Genomic DNA, 23,186 nt, shown 5'->3' with positions numbered 1-23,186 from the left:
GACGTGCCTAATTTAGGTAAGGTAAATTTGGATCATTTTTTACAATAATATCAATCAATAATAATCTAAGTACAGCGTTTTTACGCCGCGATAACGCAACGCGATCATCCTCGACCTAACGCGACGCGATCACCATTAGATGCATGAGCTGAGATTGCTGAATTAATCGATACTGCTAGATAAATATTGCAGACTTGTATAAGAATATTCAGTCGCTAAAAACCTCAAAGTTGTTTGTGATTTTCAAAGCCCCACTGAAATACCTGCAGGAGGCATCATCTGCCTGGAACTTGTTCCATACTTAAGGTTAGAGGCAGCGTTTAAAGGCTCTAGCGATTGTGGTCTGGATCGAGCTAACAAGACTGAACGGGATTAAGCTACGGGTTCCGGCGACTTTGGTGCCTGCACACGAACCACAACTTTGAAGCGTGAAGTGCCACCATGTCGTTTCGGTACAAGCCAAATTAAGTATACCAATTCATCTGACGTTACCAGAATTTTGTCGCCCGTCTGCTTGATCCCGTTCAGTCCTGTGAGTTCGATCCAGGCCACAATCGCCAACGTATTTTAGACGCTGCGTCTAATTTTGAGAATGGAACAAGTTTCACAGAGACAAGGGATTATTTTCTCTGTCTCTGAAGTCTCTGAAGTTCCATCCTCGGCGACTGTCGCTCGCAGACGCTAGTAGCGGCTACAAAAAGTCGCTCGTGTGCGGGACTGTATTTAAAAGTATGAGTTTGTTTCATTTTCAGCGTAAAAACTGTCGCGCTACAACAATCGCCCGTCTGCGGGTGCCCTAGGGGTCAGTTACTTTTTAATGAAAATACTTTAAAGTAACGCAGATGAACAGTAAGGAAAAGTGCTTCTTTATGATCATCGCTTCTGATCGAAAAATGTCTTTTTTTAGATTCATTTGAATAAAAATTGCTTTTTTTTTAAGTTAAAAAAAACCTTTTAAGTAAGTGTATTACTATTTATATTAACAAGAATCTATAAGGGTATGTATATTCACACCACCCACCCCACGTAATACGCGATAAGAAAACGTATGACCCTTAATAGCCTTACGTAATTTAGGCAGGTTTCTAAATACAAGCGATATTTACGAGTGCCGATTGTCTAGTCTCGTTGGTAATTCTGATACATCTGCCTTGATTGCGCTGTGTACAAAGAAGCGGGAGCGGCTTGCTGATACTGTTGTTGCGTTCTTATCGGATAACCAGCTGTAATACTGCCCCCTGAAATTAAGATAAAAATATTTTAACGATACAAGCTCAAAATTTAGAAAATCCAGTAGTTTAACCAAATACAATGTATATTTATAATTTTTGTATTTAATTATATTAAAGATCTGTTGTGCTATTAAACGAAAATAACAACGGATTTTATCTTGATGATAATAATCAATTCAATCATAATGAAGTTGTGTATTCTTGCCTTTGGGTGGAGCCTGAGCCGGATTGATAGTTAGTCCGGAACCCGGATGAATAACATGGCTCTGCTGACTTGAAGCTGTTCTTAAGGTGGGATAATGTTCAGCAATTTTATGATCCATTTGAAAACTTTGTGGTCTCTGCTGATCATACATCGGCCGTCCTGCTTCTCTACTCAGTCCTGGATAAAACATCGAAATTTCCTGCGGTGCCACAGGATAAAACGCAGATGGTTGATTGGTATATTGCGGTACCTCTGAAATAAAATCTAATCACGTAGGATTCAAAATGAGAATTTCTAAATATTCAAAAGGACAGTAGATTGGGAAATGTGTTATAATGGTTTTTTGATTGATTACTCAGTCATAAATCCGTGGTACAAAAGCAGGTATTTTGCTGTCTCACAAGACCTATTAGTTTGACTAAACTTGTGATACACCCAAAACACCTGTGCCTGTGTCACGGAAATGTATGTTGTATTTATCAGTTTATTTCTGAACTTTTAAAAAAGTTTACGGTGATAATTAACACTATTTGAATGATACTCAATAGTACATATTTTGCTGGCCATGCATGACAAAATAGCGATCACTTGATAAATGATAAATGTGGATATTAAGAACAAAGATAGTCTTCACAAAAATCACGAAAGTAGTAAACAAGTCCAGCATGCAATAATATGTACTCACTACAAGTACTGAAGTATTCGTTTGTTCAAGAAAGTTTTGTCAAACAATAAATACCGACCTGCAGGTGAGGTAGTTGTGTATACTAACTCTGGTAAACCAATTTCATTTGCCAAATTTCGATGGGGTACCTAGAAAGATCCGTCTTTCCATGGTATCATTAGTGTTTTCTATTTTAAAGTATTCAATTTGAAATGGGTTCCACCCAAAAACACTTTTATATGCCTATTTATCAGGTACATAAACAATTCCAAACTCAGAAAACTGCGTTATATTATCACTTTAGAATCAATGTATCTTTTCTTCCCAATACCAAAATTTGAAAGCGCTGTCTTTCATTTCTTAAGCTCGGAATCATATGGTTCTTTGCATGTAATAAAATTGCACACAGCAGTATGTATTTTCAAATGGTAAAAGCCGTTAAAATATTACAAGTAAATACACTGTCCTGGAATATCGAAAACGCAAAGTTACGCCAGAACACTAGCAACTCAACTTTCTTATAGGAACTTTACGTCAGCATGTAAACCACATTTCATTCGTTCACAACCTCAACCGATCTTCGAAGTTTAGTTTTCATGAAACAATTATTAACTTACGAACAAATAAGAGTACTACAATTTTTTTTCTTAATCTACCTAGTCATCACGAATTTATTAGCAAAGTCTTAAGTCTCTAAAGATTTTATATCAAAGTCGTGTGACGTCCTTTTAAAGCGAGATTGTATCTTTAGCATGAGCAATGACCCTATTGTGAACGCGATTTTATATTGGAATCGTTGGAAAATGAAAAATATCAAATGAAAATACCTATTCGATTTTTTTCCATATGCAAACAGGGCCGTATTCACGAAATGATTAAACCGATGTGTTTCTCGTTGTCTTAAAATTGCTATAAGAAACTGAATTGGGTTTTGTATCTACTTTGATCGTAACGCCAATAAATAATATTGTAATTAAAAAAAACGACGTTTATCAAATAACATCCAATACAATAACATCCGAAAAATCAAAGCAACGATTTTTGGTTTACTAAATATTTATTGCAAAAGGAAATTCATGTGCTTTCCCAATTTTTCCCAATTGGTTTACACGAACAAAACTTTAACACGCGATTGGAATTCACTCTATTATGGGGCATTATGAGATCTTGAAATAGCATTGAAACTAAAGACGAAATCACAGAGGTCATAAACTTAATTCAAATCTCCCTTTTGGTCTTTTGAAAAACATGACCTGTGAAATTAACTCTTTAAGCATTGCCGCTTTTTTAAAAACACTCTTTTCAGATAGGCAATGTTAACTGGCTTATTTCAAACCGATTTGCACCTCCCAACAGGACTTAATAGCCTTTGATGAATACCAAATTGTAATTTAACGCCACAAAACAAAAGAAAGGCAGTCTGTGTTAGCAACACCAAAACCATTCCACAATGAGACACTGACCCAAAAACAAATACTTGAAAACTCACTGTTCCATAACACTGCTCGGACTAATTCGTTACGTCTACCATCATCCTCTGCAAACAGAAATTTACTTTAATTCAACTTAAAGTACTACAAAATAGTGCCATCCAATATTCGCTACAAAATAGCATGAAATACCAAACAGATCGGAATAACAAAATCTAAAAGTCCTTAAGGTGTACTTTAAACTCTTCAAGTTTCAGAAGGCATGCATAGTGAATACAATGCAATCAGTAGTGTTTAACATGCTTAAACTATACAGAAATTAGGTTGCATATTTTTAACTACATATTCTAACAGCAAAAGTTATATTCTAACTTTGTTCACAAGGTTCTAGCTAGGTGTCATATGAACCTACTTTAATTGGAACTGTGCTTGGGTTTTTGATGCAATTTCTTGTAATGCTGCTTGGTGTCCTAGTATACGTTAACTCACATATTTATGCTGATAATGCTTCAGATCATCATCAAGTAACTCGATAAAGTTTCCAAATTGAATAGGGAAAAATAGGAAATTATTAAAATTGAACGATCAAACGGGGCTTTAAACCTAGAAAAAATCAATTGGCATCAACAAAGCAGACCATATAATTTCGAATTTGACCTAAATATCATAAGTGAGAAAAAGTGTAGTGGAAATTGCAAAAAACTTTTGTCTTCATAAACTATTCGTGTTACATTTGATTGCAGAATACTCAGTTAAAATAATGCAACCGAATTTGGGGTAACCCTGTATATTCGAATACTAAGCCCTATAAAAAAAAACTACTAAGTACTCTACTACGCCTAATTAGTACTACCACGTAAGAAATTCACTTAACAGAAATGTCCGCAGATAAAGGTGTATAAACATGTATAAATAATCTTACTTGCTGTCGATCCCTGATACGAACTTGCTACTGCAACTGTGGGAGGTTTATAAGATGAATAAACTGGATGGTACATGGACACAGGCGCTTGAGGTGGAGGACTGGGGCTCCGCGGTCTTTTCACGGCAGTCTTGTAAATGGCAGGTTGCATCGGAGGAACAACTTGCTGCGCGATAGTTTGTATTCTGCCCGGAGGCTGTTGAATATAGAGCGTTTGAGGCATCTGAGGCACCATCTGTTGCAAGGACTGAATCTGAACCATATGTTGCTCACTAATAGAAATAACAATTTAAAATTACCACCAGCATCTGCAGTCGCTTAAATCGGGCTTGAAAATGTCTAGAAAACATTCAAGACTGTGCAACTAAACAAACTAAAGTAACTGCATTGCATTTGCGGTATTCTTACTTGGCATCTTTCTGTAACTGGCGCCTTCTATTGTCGTCTTCATTTAGAACTTTCTTTAGCTGCAAAAATAATTGGTGTTTTTCATCTTTCAACTGTTGCAGTTTGGCTTCAAGTTGTGAAATTTGCTCACGAGTCTCTCCTAGAGTCATTACATCTTGTTGTTCTCTTGCCTCCCGTTCCTTACGTAATCTGAATACAAAATCAAAGTTGATTATTTTGATAGTATGTAACATGATTTATATATATATGAAGTAGATGTATTTATTGAAAAGGGAAAACGGAGTATTAAACTGGATATTTACTGGTGGCTACGTTCTAAACTGTTTTACCTTCTGGAAAACTGTTCGATTATTGCATTGATTTTTGAAACATTGAGTTAGTAGTTTTGGAGGCTTGATTTTAAAGACCGAAAAAAACAACTACTAATTCAGCCAGGTACGTTGAGAGAACAAGTTCTTTAAGCAGCACTTTAGACAGAACAAGACAGCTTTCAAAAAATATATTTTTTTGTCTTTTAAATGAAGCTTTGAAACAACGAGGTTTACTAAGTTACTAAGTACATTAACATGAAGTGTATTTAAAAGAAACATGCATTGTGCAAAAATATCAATTTTTTACGGTTTAGTTCTCTAATGGCATATTTATGCTACAATGTCTTATTTGCCACATTAAACAATTATTTTGCAGTTCCTTTTTTGCAATGGAATAGGAGCTAAACCGTCGCACATCCCATTATTAAATTCCTAATTAACTAAGTTTTTGGTGTTTTGGGCTATTTCCAGTTTTTTAATTCTCAATTTTTCATTTAATTTTTATGTTTTATTTGTATATTTTTATTCAACGGGTTATTTGATCTATTTTTCTTCATTTAACAGATATTTTTTTACACATTTTCATGAATTTCAAATCTGCGCCAAAACTGCTTTTCYSATTCCCTTAGTTGTGGTCTAGATTATMTGTGGAAACAATGTTTACACATTTGTTAAACTTATTTAAAAAAACATCAATTACTTTCAAAAAGTATTTTGCATATAAAGAAAKATTATTTAAGACCAAACTTGCATATTTCTCTACATGTGTTAGCTATGTGCTCAGCCAAGTTTTATAACTTGGCAACTGTTTGTTAGTTGCCTGATTTACTTCTTCTTTACTTAGTTCTGATAAACTTTTCTTAATAACAATTTTCGATATTGTCAAAAATGAAAATACTTTATTCTTGAGCAAAATTCACATTTTCTAATATGACGAGGGCATTTTAGGTTTTGGCCCAAGCCGAACTATTTATGAAGAATWATTTTTTTTCCATWAAATTAATAATAGTTATCCATGTGAACTGTAGTATTACTACTRTAGAGACACTGTATATGTWGGTATAACGTATAAATAKAAAATCCATTCTTACCARGGGTTTCCCACATGTCCAACTAGTCCTATTTAAGTAAAAAAATAATAAAAAAAGACAAAACTAAACAATTAATACAATGATTATCAACGTTGCCTTTAGATCAGTGTCGAAAATAAGTAAATATTAAATAGCATGAGATCCTAGATGGCATGCAACAATGAACATGTTAAAAATAAAATCTAAACTTTAGTAAAAACTTAATGATAATGAAAAAATATACAATTTTGTACGCCCCATCTTAATCTCAATTTCTTGTACATATATGGTTTTATAGGTATATTTCGTGTTTATTGTGAACAGGTGGTGTTCCGAAATAATTGTGAAAGTGTGTAAAATGTTTTTCAGCGAATTTTATGGTCAAATTACGATTTTTTTCCAATAAAACTGAGTTTCAGGTGCTATTTAAGTAAAAACACACAAAAAAAATGAAACTCCGCCAGGTATATGGGTCAGCACAACCAAGTTTTTTCTCTTGTTAAGGAGAATACCTTTGGCCTCAACTCAAATCATTCTGAATTAGGTTTTCTGTAACACGATGGCTGCTAACACGTTGGGGCAAGCTCAAAAGTAATGCGTTTCCAACTAATTGAGATTTTTGCTGTTTGTGCAAAAAAATCGTTGTTCGCAGATGTTTCTTCGGTTAAGCTGACTGACTGTTTTATGAAAATTTGTTCTAAGCGTGCCACTTATGTGCTGATTTTTTTAGATGAATTAGAAGCTGAAAACATGTGCAAATGATAATAGCATAAAGATGTTTGCGACCAAGTTAGTTCGTTCAAAACTGCCTGCAAGTAACTAAAACATTTACCTCTCTTCCTGTACCTCAGCTTCCCGTTCTTGTTTCTTCCTTGCCCGGTCTTTAAGTATATACGCTTTTAGAACTTTCCACATTTTCTGATCTCTGTCTTCACTTTTATCTTCCTCCTCTTGATTTTCTGCAGCTGAGTTTGCTGTAGAATTCGCATTTGTGTTAACACTGGTTTCTTCAACAGCTGCAGGCATTGTGCGTTCAAGTTTTTGAAGCAATATTGTCGGTACGGGAGTTGTTTATCAACGCTGAACTTTTTACCAACTAAAACAACAATTGTTTGTAAAATTAACAACTTGTTTAACCTTCTATTGGACTATGGAGATTACCTCACACTGCTAGTTAATAATCACTCAAGAATGTAAAATTACAATTATTAGTTAATTACACAACACTAATACTAAACACTCTACCAACACACATAAACATAAAAGGGTGTTTTTAGGAAATATTAAGGGCGGTGTACGATATACTAAGCAAGCTGCGCTGGTCACCGTGTAGTTATATATAGGTTAGGCCACTAGTAATAGTGTGAAAGTTACACACAGTTTCTTTGTAATATCGTAATTCAGCGTTGCTGAAAGAAAATTGGTGTGAAAACCCAAACAGTATTTGCCAAATGATATTTGAGCGATAAAAAACAGTGAGATGAACTATGAACTTTGACGTCCGACAATTAGTTATGGCGGGTCGGAACTGACCCGACCATAGAACGACCCGACACAGGGATCCGGATCAGAGACAAGACTTGCCTCTGTCCGGATCTTTGAAAAGACCCGACGGATCCGGATTTTGAAATTTTTCAAATACAGGTCTCGGACCTTAAGCGATCTTTTATATGTCTAGAAATAAAGCAGCGTGCAAATGCCGTACAACTTAGTTGTGATAGTATTACAACACTTACAAAAACTTTAGTGAATCAAATTTAATAAAAGAAAAAATATTTTTAATGAAAATGATAAAAATTATTGTTGATATTATAACTTTTATTTTATTTTTGAAAGCTCCGTTGACCCCAGACTGAGACTTGGGATCCGAATCTTTAAGAAGATCCGGATCTTTGAATTGACCCGACTTGCCGACCACTATCGACAAGTGACACGTTGTTATGACGACGACAGTGTTGCTTGACTTTTAGTCTTATAGGGATGTTTGATCTATGAGCAATATCATTAATGTATCACAAAGCGGCTTGCCATTTTATACAGATGTGATAACACTTTTAGTCTCAAATCGATATTTTTTTCAAAATTAATTTCTCATGTTCATAGTCATGCTATGGTTATAATTACCTAAGTATTTTATTTTGAATGCAGACACACTAAATTATACCATTTACATAAATATCAATAATTTTTGCCCACTTGACAACACTGTGTTTGCGTATTACAAAGTTAGGTCGACATACTCATTGTCGATAGCAGAATTACATTCAATAATGATTCAATATAAGTAAGGTTATCAGACTGAAAGACCGCAGAAAGTAAATATAAAATAGTAAACAAAATAGGAAAACATAACAATAATAAATTTTGAATGTCCCCAAATGGCCAAGCTCTATTGTATTGTTTTGTACTCTAATGGCCTTTACAATCAAACTTCAACGTTTTGAATCAAAATTCTGTTTGCTAGCATGGATTACTGTTGTTTTATACGTTATATACAAATTTACCATATCGTCTCAGTCATGTAAGTTACAATAAAATTAATATAGTTCTCAGGTAGCGTCTAATTTAAGAGTTTTGCAGATTTTCATTCATATCATGACCAGTATGGAGACTTTACTGAAGGCTGGGCGTTTCTCAATTTTCCAAACAGGGATATTGCGGATTTTGAATGGCAAAATATTAAATATTTTATCACTGCGATATATCCTATAATATTAATTTATTTGGGGTTGTCTGAAGCAGGAAGGTATTTGGCAATAAACAATATACAGGTAAGTCTTTAACCCTGTAAGTATGTAAGACCAATATTAAAAATAAAACATTACATAAAGTTTGGAGTTTTACTCATCTTAAGCTGAGCTAAATGAGCCCTTTGAATACAGGGTGATTCAAAATACATATGTAAGTATATATTCAGTTAGGCTGGCTAGTTTTCAACGATTGTCTGTGACTGCAAATTTGGAGTTTTAGACGAATTTCTCCGATGTTAATCCGAATTATTGATTTACCGATACACCCCCCGAATCGTGAGTTTCTCCTAGACCTTTCAATCTTTTCCTATTAACGGATGAAATTTCCTAAAAGATTTGCTAGTTGGGCGACGAAAAACAAGAGCGCTGCCATTTCCGAAAGGAGATAACATGACCAGATTATGTAGTGGTTTTTCCTAAATTTACATTGCAGTTTTTACGAATGTTTGGTTTTCGTCGCCCAACTAGCAAATCTTTTAGGAAATTTAATCCGTTAATAGGAAACGATTGAAAGGTCTAGGAGAAGCTCACGATTCGAGGGGTGTATCGGTAAATCAATAATTCGGATTAACATCGGAGAAATTCGTCTAAAAATCCATAAACTTGGCTAACGCCATCATATAAAATACAAAACTGCACATGCCAGCAGCATAAATGTTATCAAAGAAAATTTACAACCCTGGTTGCCACCTACTTCTACAAAGTAAAATACTGATCGGATCCAGACCGCTGAAATTTCCTAAATCTTTAATTTTCCTCCAAAAACTCAATGCCATTTATTGGCTTAAATTTGGAAGAACGTCCGAAAGTCTGGTGATAATCTTGATATGGATTTACAACCTGAAGGTCGCTGGACAGCCATAAAAACTGGAATAGTCGGATGGACCCTGGCCGCTGAAATTCCCTTGCACAAATCGTTTGGCAAAATAATTTGTTTAGTGTGTTAAATTTGGAAAAAAACAACGCAAAATCTAAATTAGTATACCAGATATATCACTTGCAGCCTATTAGAACGCTATCCGCTTGACCATCACAAAGCAATAAATAAGTTTCACCTATTTTTATGCGCTTTGGTCTGGATTCTTGACCTTTTTACCTTTAAACACCGCATAACGTTTAATTTACAACAGAAAGACAATTCAAGGTTTGCGCGCAACAGGACCTGAATTGGAAAAGTACAAAAAAAAACCTACTGGGGAAAACCTGACTATTCAGTTTTGAAACATGAGTGTAATTTAATCTAAGGTAAAATTAACAGAAAATCATCAATAATGACCCAAATGATCTTACATGACAATAAAAAGTGTAATTCACAATAGAACAACACTAAATTTACATTGATAAACTAAATGTCCATATTCGAACAATCCAATGTAGAAAACCTGGATAGTTAATGTTGAAAAACTTAATAAAAAGTAGTTAAAATATTAAAATGAGGACCATAATTTTTTAGAACTAGAACCGTTCAATTTTGGATGCATTCATAGAAAAAAACATCAGTAATGACGCAAATTACCTTACGCGACAATCAAAAGTGTAGTTCAGATTATGTTGTAAGATTTTATATAAAATCTCTGTAGAAATAAATTTATGAAACTCAATACAGAAACTCCCTCGTCGTTCCCCGTTGAAGGAATATTTAATACCCCAATATCATAAAATACTATAAATATATATGACTAAAACCATCTACATGGCAAATAGGGGCAAATAAATGCTAAACCGAAAGCTGCATTGTGACACCTGGAAAGAAAGGAAAACTTTTTTAGTATAACGGAAACTTAATCCAAAGCCCAATTAGTTGAGATCAACAAAGGAAAGAATGAGAGGTAGAGGATGGCATAAAACTTCACTTGCTCCTCGAAGAACTTAACTCAGTTCAAGTTAAGGGATTTATAGATGGGATTCGTGTTACCAGCTTACTACAAGCTGGCGCCCCATTCTCCATTTTCTACCCATTAATCCTCTAAAAGGATACACTACACTTGAACACACAATAAAGTTCCACACCAAATGCACTGAAAACTTGCACTTGCACAAAACCGCAAGACACAAAGGACCTGCGACCTACTACGTTAGATGCCCGTAAGATACTGAATATGTGTTCAGAGACAGCTTTCTGAAAAAATCTCATGATATAAAAAGGTTTACCGCATTCTAAAGGCACCGAACTTCAGAACTATTAAGATGATATAATCGTTTGCTTTATCGTCCCATCGTTTTACTTTGCTGTTCGATTTTAGTTATTTTTTATTATTGACAATGTTGTAGAAATTGCCAGCTCATACGGCAATATTTTCATAGACACATTTAACATTCCAACTTGTTTGGATGATCGCCATATACAAAATAGCTTTTTCACCCAAAGAAAAACATATCAGATCATGGGGCGGAATAGAATAATTTTGCTGATCGTGGCATTTCTGCTTTTTGTGTGGAGCGTTTTTATACTAAATAACACTTTGGGAATTCCAAAAGGATTTTCAATAAATTTCATTGCAATATTGAAAAATGATACTTCATTGAAAAATGAATAGAACTCCAGTAATTTCGCTGAACAAACATCTAGTTGAAAGATTGGACTACCTTTTTGTTACACATTGTAAAATTAAATAATTTTAAAACTCAAATCAGTATGTTTGGAAGGCCACCAACGGATAAAGTTGTAACTGATGATTTTTGTTTCAGTTTCACCAGTATTTTCAAATAGCATCCCCTGTGCTTTTCCTAACATATTCAATGGGATACAGAGTCACATTGCTCGCCCTGTTACAGCCAGCTATATTTCGTATTTCAATAGTAAACCGCAATACGATTTGCACATGGATATTGAATATCCTAAGCCTTGCTCTCATTGCTTTGTACAAGAAAATGTGCTCCCAAGAAGCTTTTTTAAAGTACATGGGTTTAAACGCTTTTGAGGCCTACATGCATATTTTGATGCTGTGCTGGATGAATTTAAAATGCACCAGTTATGCCCTTAATCACACGCCTAAACGACTTGAAGAATATCTGTCCTACTGCTTCTATTTGCCTACATTGTTTACGGGACCATTTATCGATTATGAGGATTTCATGAAGGTGCATATGCGAAAACCTGGAACTTTCAATTTGAGGATGAAAAAATTAATGCTTAATATTTTAAGGTGCCTCTTTTGGATGCTCTTTAGTGAGTTCTGGTTGCATTTCATTTATGTGAATGCAACATCATTTCAATTAGGGGTGAGTGCCTTATTATTGGTGAAATCAACCAAGTAATTACTTCTTTGCAAACGTGTTGTTTGAATTAATAAAAATGTACTTTCAGTTTGTAAAGTCGCTAGATCTGTCTAGTCTGTGCGGATACGGATATTCGATGGGTCAATTCTTTCACATCAAATATGTGGTTTTATATGGTTTGACTACCAGTGTGGCTTCATTTGAAGATATAAACGTCCCTACTTTCCCTAGATGCATAGGCAGAATTCATTTATATTCGGACATGTGGAAGTACTTTGATCCTGGATTATATAAATTTTTAAAAACGTATGTTCCAATTTATGGTTTATTAAGTGCATGCTAGAGTTTTAAAGCTTACGTGTATTTCAGATGTATATTTATTCCCGCTCAAAAATTGGGACTGGCAAAGCTGGGGGCATCGTTTCTGTGTTTCGCTTTTGTCTTTATTTGGCATGGTACCGAAGAGTACATCTTTGTGTGGGCTTTGCTCAATTTTACCGGTATTGTGTTGGAGAATTTAGCCAGCAATTGGTACAAAAGAACCTTGAGCTCGTGGTATTGGAAGAAGCTCTGCCCGAGCAGCCCACGAAGGACAAAATGCTTACTATCAGCTCCACTCTTGGCCATGTCTGCTTTGTCGAATTTTTACTTCTTTGCTGGAAAAGATGTGGGAGATATTTTCCTCTATACGATATTAAATGGTTAGTATAAAGATATTTATAAAATTTATTGTTGCTTGACAATTATTTGCCTAAAAACCATTTAAACCCGTTCGGTTTTATTTCAGAATCAGTTTTTAAGAAGGCCTTTATAGTGGCTGCACTTTATTTCTGCTGCGAAGTATCAACCGCCTTCCGAGATATTAATGCACACGCTCCTTGATTTATACTGATTAGTTAGAAGTAAAATTGATGTGTTTGACTGTGCTTTCATGTATTAAAGATTTATAGTTTCTAATCCAAGAATGTTTCAGTTTTCCTATTGATTGTATTTTGTTATTTGTATGTACTTTTTTTAAATCGCAAGCACGGTGAAAGAGCCTACGAATTATTTTCTACTCACGCTTGTCGTCAAATAACATTTTTCGCAATTTCATATATTATGAAATAAGACGGAATCTTAAAATCGGTGAATAATGTTCAAATTAATAGTTTTATTTTTAATGTATTTACTGAATAAGTTTATTCAATTGGTTTTGTCATGAGGTAAATATAATATAATTGCTAAATTGATTTGTTTTTTATTTTTCACGGTCCAGAATTTGCAGGAATTTTTGTCTGTTTTCAGTTATGAGTTTGCTAATACAGACGAACATCCAAAAAAAAAACGTTCGTTTGTATAATCGATGTCAACTTTTGATTTCAGACAAAAGTTGCGAAAATTGGTAAAAAATAATAAATCTGGCTCATTAGATCCATTAATGCGCGGTGAAATTTCTCAAGTAACACACTCGGAGAAAAGTATATGTAAATACTCAACATGAATTTTGAGCACTTACAACTTCAAACTGTTTGATAACAGAAATTAGTTCTATTCATACAAAAATCTTTTAGTACCGGCAAAAGTAATCTTATATTTGGCGTCCAAAGTCCAAAGTTTACAGAAACTATTATTATAAAGCAAAAATTTGATTTAAAAAATAATAAGTACCTGTGAAAAAAGTGAGAGTTCAAGCATTGCTTGAGATCTGCTATTTTTGAAACCATCAAAGTGATTGATTAAGATTTTGAAAGTCATGTCTGAACCCGAAGAGGACTCCGCTGCAGTGGCTCATCCAGAAGAAAATCCAACTGATGCTGATAAGCCTTCCGCGCCAACTACTGGTAAGTTTGCCAATGTATCCAATAAAAAAGCCGTGAAAAATAAAAAACTTGTACATTTTTTTACCTTTCACGCAGTAAACCCGTTTATTTACCACTTTAGTTGAACATACATTTGAAGTAAATTTCCCATTTGGCTGTTCATTCAAATTACTTAACATTAAAAATTAAGAAATACATATTTAAATAGACGTTTAAAAATCACCTACATGCCCTTAAACTATTGATGATTTAGAGATACTAAGTTGAAATGAACAGAATGTAAATAAGACGCATAAATGTTTCACTTGATTGTAATAATAACTTCCCCTGTTACGATCATCCTCGTTAGAAGAATCAGAAATCCCTTCCGAACAACCTTCAGAACCGGTGCCCGCTCCTTCTGAAAATCCTGAGGTGGAAAATGCTTCTGAGCAAATACAGCCGCCTCCACCTGAAGCACTTGCTCCAGAAAAGCCTCCTGATAGTAAGCCAGCTAATGAAGAGTCACGAAGACGTTCATCCGTTAGCATTTTCAAAAAACTTGTTAAACTAAAATATCTGACCTCAGTAGAATTTTAGATGAAAGCTTCAATAGATGTTACAGCTAGAACCATGTCGATTAATCAGGAGACATTTATGCCTCCTGAACTTGCTACTCCTGCTGGCTCAGTTGATAGAAGATTCAGTGGTCTCAGGCGGACAAGCCTTCCTTCTGGAGATGCAAGAAGGTAGGTAATTATAGTATCTAATGGAAAATGCGAATTTTTTTAATTTTGGTGGGAAACTACCTACTGGCCGAAGAGGTGTAATTGCAGACAATAACAATGAATTAGTTGTTATTTTATTAAAAAGCTGTTTTGTCCGTTTTCGAAATTATTAAAACTGAAAAAATAGGAAAAAACTTAGCAATTCGAATTTTCAATATTATGTCTACTGATTTCAGATTATATTTCTTTGTTTTCTAATTTATGTTTGCCCTGCTTATCATTATTCAAATTTATATTCATTCAAAAGATACATTTCACAAAGGTAAATTTCAACTATCGTGTTTTCCAGTTTTTCTTGAAAAATATCAGCCAACATTTTCTTTTAAACTTAGATGTAAAGAAAATAGTTGTATAACAATAAGAAAGCATCATAATAGAAAATCTGAACTAAAAAACGGAAAAAGAAATTTCCTAGTTATCGTATATTACGAAGTAAAGCGTAATAGAAAATAAAATTATTACTTAAGTGTCAAATATTCTATTTTTTTTCAAGACATTCTATGAGAAATAAACTAGCACTTTTATAAATTGAACACGTTTTTTACAATTTAATCAACTTCAATACATTTACCAGTTTTCTCTGGATCCTGGATAAGATAGAAATTAAAGAAAATACGATTTTCTTTTCCTCTCTGGTTCTTCCTATGTTGTTGCCTTTTGAGATTCGAAACGGTCTGTACAAAATACCTTTAATTAATTTTATCTAGATCTAGTATTGCTCGAAAATCAAAATTTGGCGGGCTGAGTAGCAAAGCTCGAATGGTATTAGGAAGCATCGTCGACATTAAAAGTAACACTGTGGAGGGATACGATAAAAAGGCAAGTATGGATTTTTGCCCCAATATAGGTCGCTAACACACAAACCAACTTTCCTTGATCGAAATTTGATCGACAACACATATTTTGTACCATCTGGTGCCCTCATAAAGCCGTCCATCGATTTGCTTCGGAAATCTAGTCTATATCCGTAAGAATTTGTCTCGTCTTTCTTGGGAAAGGAAAACTATGAACTGTCTTCTATCATAACTGGAAGGTTGAAAGTTCCACTAAATACTGTGTGTGTAACAGAACTGAAACTTGCTGAGAAGTTACATTTTTTTTCGAAAATAACGATGAGTACCTATTCTCTGCTGGGGAATAGCAATGAGGTAAGGATACGATTTTAAACTCCTGATGTTCATTTTGTATTCATAGAATCCGTATTCATTTATAAGTAGGTATTGAAAGTGTCCGATTTAAATACTTTAAATATTTAAGAAGCATATAAATGTATGTTGAGTTTTCATGCGTAGTAGCTGAATTTTCTAAATTAATAGAGCTAGATAGTCGGTTATAATAGGAAATGTTTGCACATTTGTGAGCTGAGTCTTTTTGGGTTTTTTGAGCTTTAATAGATAATTACGAAGTAGCGAAATGGCTAGAAAAATTGAAGCGCCTATAGTTAATTAATTATCGATTATATCTAAAATGTCTTACGGCAAATGTGGATAATCGTTCTGCGATGTGGCAGAGTAGATAACTTTCTTGAAAAGGGGTGACTTTTAAGATGGGATAGAAAATCACATTTTTGTAAACCTATAAACTAGTACAATTGTAACCTTTTCGAATAATATTCTATAGCGAATCTCAAAAGAAATGTAATTATTTTCATCATAGGCTGCAAAATATCAAAACACCTATAAAATGGAATCGGAAAAACCGTTCAATCCTGAAAAAGTAGACAAAATCCTCGAAGAAGTAATGCAAGAGGTAATGGAAAATCTTCAGTACGATCCCGAAAAATGTGCAGCGACTGCAAAATATGCCTCTACTCAAATTAGAAGCAAAGTTAAACAATTAGAGTTCGACAGGTATTATTATCCCAGATAATTGAAAGAAGGATTAAGACATGATTGTAGGTATAAGGTGGTATGCATTGTGACCATCGGAGAAAAAAATTCGCAAGACGTGTACGCGACCTGCAGGTTTCTTTGGGATCCGGAAAAAGACAGATACTCCTTTTATTCCTTGGAAAACACGCATGTCTATGCAATTGCCTTGTGTTTTGGGCTGTATTATGAATGAAAGCATGCGTATTTTATTTTTATTATTATAATTAGTTTGTGGTCGACTTCTAGTTTTGTTGAGTGTTTATTTGGAATTCGGTTTGTAGGACTTTTTGCAGTTTTATTAACAATCGTTTTGCGAATTCATCTATTGGACAGCGAAGGATCACTTGCCAAGTAGATCAAAACTGAGCTATTGGGAAAAGTAGGAAATAATTAAAACTGCATATATAAGCACGACAGTTAAGTGTTCCGAAATCAATACTTTTACGTTCAATATCGGAAATTTTAGAATCGAAAAAATATAGTTCTATTTGTGTTTCAATGGACATTAAATGGAATCATAACTTTCAAATAAATACTTACCTTCAGTACATCAAAGATTCCGGATAATTTACAAAAAAATGTTATAGTAAATAGTTGATTAGATTGACTCACTTTGGAGCTGCAAAATGAGAAAAATTGTGTTTATCTTAAGTCTTCTTTATACAAGCTGTTGTTTAGAATGGTAGGTAAGATATGTAAAGCTAAATGTGTTGTTCTACTTCATATATGTATGCGTCAGCTCACTGATTGTGGTGTGGAGGTGAATTCTTTAGAACCACAATAAAAAAATAAGTATAAAATAAAGAGTAACGGTGTAAAAAATCGTTACATTTGAAATATAAATTTTGCTTAAAACCCTCTACATAATGTTAATGGTCAAATGCGAAAAGAAAACCGACGTGTCTTCTTTGAAGCATTGGGGTGATTTATATCTACGTTTACTTTACGTTTGACTCTTTTTGACTTCTTTTTGTGAATCTTTGCAACCAATTTTCTTGCTGGAATGTTGAATTTCAGGCATTTAAAATGTTGTTAATTATATTATTCTGTATTATATTCGTGTTTTGTCTGGTATTTTTGTATTATGTCTTGTACTATTAGTTTTTCTTTGTTGGAGATCTGATGGGTCATTCGCAAAATGTATTTCACATTTTCTGTGGCAATAAATAACATTTTTATTTTATTTGAATTTATTTCATTTACATCTCGGTGAAAAAACTTTGGTACAGGAAAAGTAGTTTGGTGAGTTGAGAAAAATTTCTTAAAGCCACGTTTTATAACATGTTTCTTTTGGCTCAATTAAATGTTCATATCTGCATATAACATATTTTTTAGAAATAATTAAAGATACATTTATAGAAATCATTTGCTATTAAACAAAACTCATAGAGCAAATTTTCTCTAGGCACCACTAAATAATTACATTTTCTACTGGGCTTGTAGAATATTGTAGGTGTCTATAAATCGGTATTATCTAAAGTATCTAAAGCGTTTTAACAAATCTTCAAATCTATTACTTAGAAGAATTGAATGAATCAACAAACCAGGCTTTTCCATGTCAATAATTTTAATCAATCAAGTAGTATCTCCAAAAACAAGAGAAACATTTTTCATAACGAAAAAGTTGCCACAAACTCGTTACTTTAATAGCGAAATAATATTATACATTAGTTGTTCTCAAACTGTTTAAGTTGCTGTGGTTTCAAATGCTGGGGAATTAAAAAATTGATTCAAATTAAATATAATTTATTTTAAAACATCTTAAGAAGCTTCCATGAATAAGTACTCGACTATAGTATCTTTTCTAGTAGCTTATCATCCATATCAGGCCGTAGTGGTTTGCAAATATTGGATCTACAAAATCTTCTTTGTTCGTTGTTAGAATCTTGAACGTTATTAACATCGTCACTGTATACTGGTATTCAGTTTTAATATTATGCCATACTTGCCTGTGCTAGCCGCAAATTTTCGTTTTTGAATTGACCGTTTCAATTTTTTTCCCGTGAAATTCCGCTAACTAGTCACTCGCAGGTCGTTTGCTTAGTTCAAAAGGTATCGCATTTATAAACTGTATCCGCTACTTTTTAAAATTATTTTTTAATCTGTAACTCTCCTTACGAAATAATACAAAATAACAAAACTTGGTTCTACCAACAATACTATAATCATCAATATTACATCAATATTTCAACTAATTCTATTACTTATTAGTTTTCATTTTGTAACCGCGAGTTTTCAAATTGCTGTGAATGCTGTTGATAAGGGGATAAGTCCCTTTGCCACAATTGCCAGTGAAATCGTCAGTATCAAAACTCCAGACCATGAAACCACCTAAGCTCTTCTCCAAAGCATAATCCACCTTAATGCCAATCGACTTTTCGTTGTCGTAACCGATCCATTGATCACCAATCACTAAATGTGGTACATTTTGCACGTCGTTCCAAATGTCTTCAGCGTCTGGATATGTTTCGCAAATCTATTCGTATTAACACAGCTTTAAAGGAATATCTGGTGATGGTCTCAAAAAGCTTTCCTCGTTGTACCCTAAAACTCCCGAGCTTCTCGTGTAAGGGGCCGCAACACCACCTCCAGTAATATTTGCTTAAAGGGAGGTGTTAGATGAATCAGCCAAGGTAAATGTTCTGGCGTATGTGGCGATTCCAAAGTTCATCTTGGCTGGATCGACACCAGATGATATCCAGTATTTCACCCCCTCATCCTAACAATTTACTTTACTAAATCGATGATGGGCACAAAGTACACTTAGCCAAGCTTTCAGGTTAAAGATTAAGCAGTGCTAATAACCGATCATGCTGGCAGTTGAAGTACTAGTTGAGAAGAAAATCATAGAGTCATAGAGAGAAGAAAATAACAACAAAAGGAAATTCAACTTTTCTCAGTAAAGTTAAAGTTCACTTACAATATTCCAGTCTGAGTTGTTGTATAAAGCATCGACTTCACTAGAGTACAGAAGAGTGTGATGACCAACATAATTATCAAACGAACCGTGAAAATCAAAGGCCATTACGTTGATAAAGTCTAGAATTCTAAAACAAACATTTTTTAAAATATTGACAATTAATAAAATTGTAATTTGCTGTATTTGTCTACGTGTTTATGTTCTGTTGTATTCTGACTAAACAACACTTAGACAGTGTTTCTTTTCATTTCAGTCAAAAATGATATAAATTTAATGCAAAACTAGATCTGTGCCTAGAAATTATTATAACTATTCAATAAAAGTAATATTAATAATATTTCATTATTTTCTACTATATGTGTGAGCGTGTATAATAATTTTGAAAACAGTGGATAAAGTTCTCAGCTTAAATTATGACTGATATCTGAAATAATAATAAAAATCGTCTACACTATAATCAGGTAGGTACAGAATTTCGTGTTCAGGACCATTGGAAAGATTGGTCTTTTACGTTTTTTCAAAGTTTAAGTTAAACTATGCAAAAATAAGAACTACTCTCTCACTTTGAAGGATAAAATAACATTAGTTGAGAGTAATTCGAATGCTAACTAAAATAATTTCGTTATTATTATTTCTGAAATTTCTGTTTTTGTGCACGAAAAGCAAAACAAATACATTGAGGTATCTGTGGAAAGCATATATTGCATAATAATTAAAGAGATGTGCAGTAACTTTTGAAAAAAACACCAATAATTAGTAGAGTTCAGTAAATAAATTACGAATTTGTTTTAACTTTTCCCAATTTTTGATCAAAGTTGATACTGTAAACAAATAATTGATCAATGCTCAAAGTTGATACTGTAAACAAATAACCTACTAATTGAATGCATTTGTTTGAAAATAGCTTGCTTTTATTATTTTTTGACCATTTTTCAGAGAAAGAAATGTACTTATAGAGTTTTAATTTTCTTTCATTTCCATTATATTTAAATACTATTATTTTCTGTTCTAATCTGTGCTGTGTTTGTTTATTAAATTAATTCGATTTGTTTTGAAACAACAATAATTGATACATTACATTATGCATACTTTTCAATTGTGCTCTTTTTATCTGATATATGAAATTTTAAACAGGGTTTCTGGAATAACCATACTCAGGGAGAAAATTATGGGTTTTATCCGTAAGAAACAATACGAATTGATTTATATAAGGTATTCAATGTTGGGTGTGTGTTCCCATTCTACTGGTACATTTTGGTACTTATCTGCATTTATACGTTTCCTTTGATTAAAATTAAAATAAAGGTAATTTTTATTTCTCGCTGCAAAACGACATTTTTGGTATTAGAAAATTGATGCAAAAATGCTTTAATTCGGTGAAACTGTATTTTTAATCAAGCCCCATCTGCAACTAACTTTTTGCTAACTTAAAAATTGAATGCAAAAGTAAAGAAATTTACTCACGCTGAAATAGATGAAACATTATACGAAACATCAATGTTCTTCTTCGCACTGTTGACTGCAGCAGATAATAAATATCCATGAGGCTCGAAAGCAGTTTTAAGTTCTTGGAGCATCAAAACGAAATTTGGCTGGAAATTGAATTTTAAACATTCGACTCTTCAAATGGGAATGAAACAGTTTTACATTGTCATCTGGATTATTGCTGTCTTCCCTGCTCGGATATGTCCAGCTAAAGTCCAGTCCATCGAAGCCGTACGTGCCCAAGAAGTCAAGCGTTGTATTTACCAGAAGAGCCCGCTTGGTTGGGTTTGCTACCACTTTTGAATAATTTCCAGAGCCTTCATTCCATCCACTCAAAGAGGCTAAGACTTTTAGGCTCGAATTCTGAGATGTCAAGTTCACAAAACGTTCGAATCCATCTGGAGATGTAAGTAGTGAACTATTGGCAAACTAGTGATTGATTTTCTGGTGCTTACTAAGGCCATCTGGGTTAGACTCCCAGGGATCCAAGATCTTTAGTTTACCATTTTGGTTTATTCCCAAAAATGCAAATGCAATGTGAGTACAAAGGCTGGTATCGATGTCTTCAACATCGAATGTTCCATTTCCCGGCCTGTACACTGTCCAACTTTCAAAGTAGCAAAAATTGTTTGTTTCTGCAAATCAGCAGGCGAATGTTTCAGTTTCAATGCAGAGGAAAATAGCTAAAATTTTTCCATACTGTAAATGTGAAATGTGAATATTTTCCACGCAAGATTGTGCTTTGTTTCGGTTGTGAAATAGTCGGAGACCTTGAGGCAGGAAGTAAACGGACAATATAAGAAAGTGAAACAAAACTCATGAATAAGCTTCGAAAACCGCATGACCAGGGTGATACATAATTTCCTGTTATTATCATTTGTGCTTCTGCTGTCTCCAGATCAGACGCCTCTAACTAAAACTTTTAAACTGAAATAACGTATTTCCAGCCGGCCGAGAGGCGAATATTAAATAAAAATGTTTAATTTAATGCCCTTTCAAGCTTTTTCGAAGTTGTTAGGTTTAAGCAATTAAGTGTGTTAATCTCTGATGATGATGGTTCAATATATCTAAAGTGTTTATCCCGTAAAATATATTTTAAAAATTACAAACTCAACGTAGAAAGTAATTAAACAAGGTTTGGTTTTCTGGCATTCTGATGCGGCTTACCATTCGATGCTGCTTCCACAGCCAAGGAAGCGACACAAAGCACAGAAATAGCGAGAATCAGCTTCATTTATGCACAACTGATTTACTGCTGAAAATTTAAAGTTTCTAAGTTTTCAAGTCGAGGCTCCTTGATTTTATAGAATTCCTTCGATAACATTTGACCTCGGTCCTCGGACCCCGAACCGGATGCATTTTTTTGAAAAGGTTTACTTATAGTGTTTTATGTCAAATTAACATTATCAACCACTTGAAATTATTTAATTTTTGGTTACTATTTCAGCATTATTTTTAAATAGCAACTTAATACAAAGTCACACTGCTCACCTTGCTCCAGCCAACTATATTTCGATGGCAAACCGCCCGCCGAAGAAGCTCACCCCGAGCAGCCTACGGACAAAATGCTTACTACCAGCTCGTCTCTTGACCTGGCCCTGGAAAAGATGTAGAAAATGTTTTCTTCTATACTATTTGAAAGTGGAAGTGGAAAAGTGTTGGGAAGTAGCAACCGCCTTTCGGGATATTAATGCACACCCTGATTTCTACTGATTAGTTAGAAATAAAACTGTTGTGTGCGAATATGTTTTCATCTATTAAAACTATGTTTTCTAATCGAGGACTTTTTAAATACAGGGTTGCTCATTAGTGCGTCAAAGTGCGATATCTCAGTAAATATGAACTTTACAAGAAAATACGTCCAACGAAAGTTTTTCACGTTTAAAAGGTCCACATTTTAAAATTACTTTCCAATATACGGGGTGTATCATAAACGTGTGGTAGTTACCAACTTTGGTTTTTTAAATGGAACCGCCCCTTTTTTAATTCATTTTCAGATTTGTCGTCAAAATTTAAGTTAAGTTTGTGTCAAACGTTTTACCTGAAAAATTTACGATTTCCGAGTTATTCGTAAAAATGTGAAAGTTTTGACAGCTACTGGGTTCCACAGAAATCGATGCTGTACACTAC

At 33.8% G+C, this 23,186-nt stretch overlaps 3 protein-coding genes and 1 pseudogene across 6 annotated transcripts; 2 read left to right on the top strand and 2 right to left on the bottom strand.

Annotated features, from left to right (window-relative positions):
* Positions 1-959: 959 nt before the first annotated feature.
* LOC125504037 (G protein pathway suppressor 2-like) lies at positions 960-7,988 on the bottom strand. 3 transcript variants are annotated; one of them, XM_048665350.1, is made up of 7 exons: positions 7,404-7,988; positions 7,075-7,338; positions 4,862-5,050; positions 4,454-4,725; positions 3,591-3,638; positions 1,438-1,701; positions 960-1,238 (listed from the first exon to the last, which is right to left on the bottom strand). In XM_048665350.1, the coding sequence occupies exons 2-7, from the start codon at positions 7,266-7,268 to the stop codon at positions 1,120-1,122; spliced, it is 1,086 nt and encodes a 361-aa protein (XP_048521307.1). In that variant the 5' UTR covers positions 7,269-7,338; positions 7,404-7,988; the 3' UTR covers positions 960-1,119. The 3 variants fall into 3 exon arrangements, with proteins under 3 accessions (XP_048521307.1, XP_048521308.1, XP_048521309.1); XM_048665351.1 differs by having other exon boundaries at positions 1,438-1,689; positions 7,404-7,985; XM_048665352.1 differs by lacking the exon at positions 3,591-3,638 and having other exon boundaries at positions 1,438-1,689; positions 7,404-7,987.
* Positions 7,989-8,446: 458 nt separating this feature from the next.
* Positions 8,447-13,443, top strand: LOC109537360 (protein-cysteine N-palmitoyltransferase Rasp). The gene is made up of 6 exons (XM_019904034.2): positions 8,447-8,763; positions 8,823-9,013; positions 11,681-12,214; positions 12,300-12,517; positions 12,581-12,912; positions 12,999-13,443. Exons 1-6 carry the CDS (start codon positions 8,655-8,657, stop codon positions 13,091-13,093), a joined length of 1,479 nt encoding a protein of 492 aa, XP_019759593.2. The 5' UTR covers positions 8,447-8,654; the 3' UTR covers positions 13,094-13,443.
* A 212-nt stretch (positions 13,444-13,655) lies between these two features.
* LOC109537377 (dynein light chain Tctex-type 4-like) lies at positions 13,656-16,890 on the top strand. Of its 2 annotated transcripts, none has more exons than XM_048665355.1 (6): positions 13,656-14,034; positions 14,363-14,535; positions 14,593-14,741; positions 15,488-15,599; positions 16,437-16,630; positions 16,686-16,773. In XM_048665355.1, exons 1-6 carry the CDS (start codon positions 13,947-13,949, stop codon positions 16,699-16,701), a joined length of 732 nt encoding a protein of 243 aa, XP_048521312.1. In that variant the 5' UTR covers positions 13,656-13,946; the 3' UTR covers positions 16,702-16,773. The 2 variants fall into 2 exon arrangements, with proteins under 2 accessions (XP_048521312.1, XP_048521311.1); XM_048665354.1 differs by having other exon boundaries at positions 13,661-14,034; positions 16,679-16,890.
* A 1,902-nt stretch (positions 16,891-18,792) lies between these two features.
* On the bottom strand, positions 18,793-22,290 carry LOC109537343 (annotated as a pseudogene).
* Positions 22,291-23,186: the final 896 nt, after the last annotated feature.

This window comes from Dendroctonus ponderosae, unplaced genomic scaffold (assembly GCF_020466585.1).
Source record: "Dendroctonus ponderosae isolate FM_Combo_2020 unplaced genomic scaffold, Dpon_F_20191213v2 Dpon_F_20191213_321, whole genome shotgun sequence".
NCBI classification, from domain to species: Eukaryota; Metazoa; Arthropoda; class Insecta; order Coleoptera; family Curculionidae; genus Dendroctonus; species Dendroctonus ponderosae.
The sequence above is the reverse complement of the archived record's forward strand: the minus strand, read 5'-3'. Positions and strand labels throughout refer to the sequence as shown.

Bases quoted from the DNA above. Each gene is read 5' to 3' on its own strand.
- LOC125504037 (XM_048665350.1), bottom strand. From the start codon at position 7,268: ATGCCTGCAGCTGTTGAAGAAACCAGTGTTAACACAAATGCGAATTCT. The intron at 5,051-7,074 runs GTAAATGTTTTA...TTTTGTATTCAG, and splicing joins GCTGAGGTACAGGAAGAGAG to ATTACGTAAGGAACGGGAGG. The intron at 1,702-3,590 runs GTGAGTTTTCAA...CTACGTGATTAG, and splicing joins CCGAGCAGTGTTATGGAACA to ATTTTATTTCAGAGGTACCG.
- LOC109537360 (XM_019904034.2), top strand. From the start codon at position 8,655: ATGGCCTTTACAATCAAACTTCAACGTTTTGAATCAAAATTCTGTTTG. The intron at 12,518-12,580 runs GTATGTTCCAAT...CGTGTATTTCAG, and splicing joins TTATATAAATTTTTAAAAAC to ATGTATATTTATTCCCGCTC. The intron at 12,913-12,998 runs GTTAGTATAAAG...GTTTTATTTCAG, and splicing joins CCTCTATACGATATTAAATG to AATCAGTTTTTAAGAAGGCC.
- LOC109537377 (XM_048665354.1), top strand. From the start codon at position 13,947: ATGTCTGAACCCGAAGAGGACTCCGCTGCAGTGGCTCATCCAGAAGAA. The intron at 14,536-14,592 runs GTTAGCATTTTC...GTAGAATTTTAG, and splicing joins AGTCACGAAGACGTTCATCC to ATGAAAGCTTCAATAGATGT. The intron at 15,600-16,436 runs GCAAGTATGGAT...TTTTCATCATAG, and splicing joins TGGAGGGATACGATAAAAAG to GCTGCAAAATATCAAAACAC.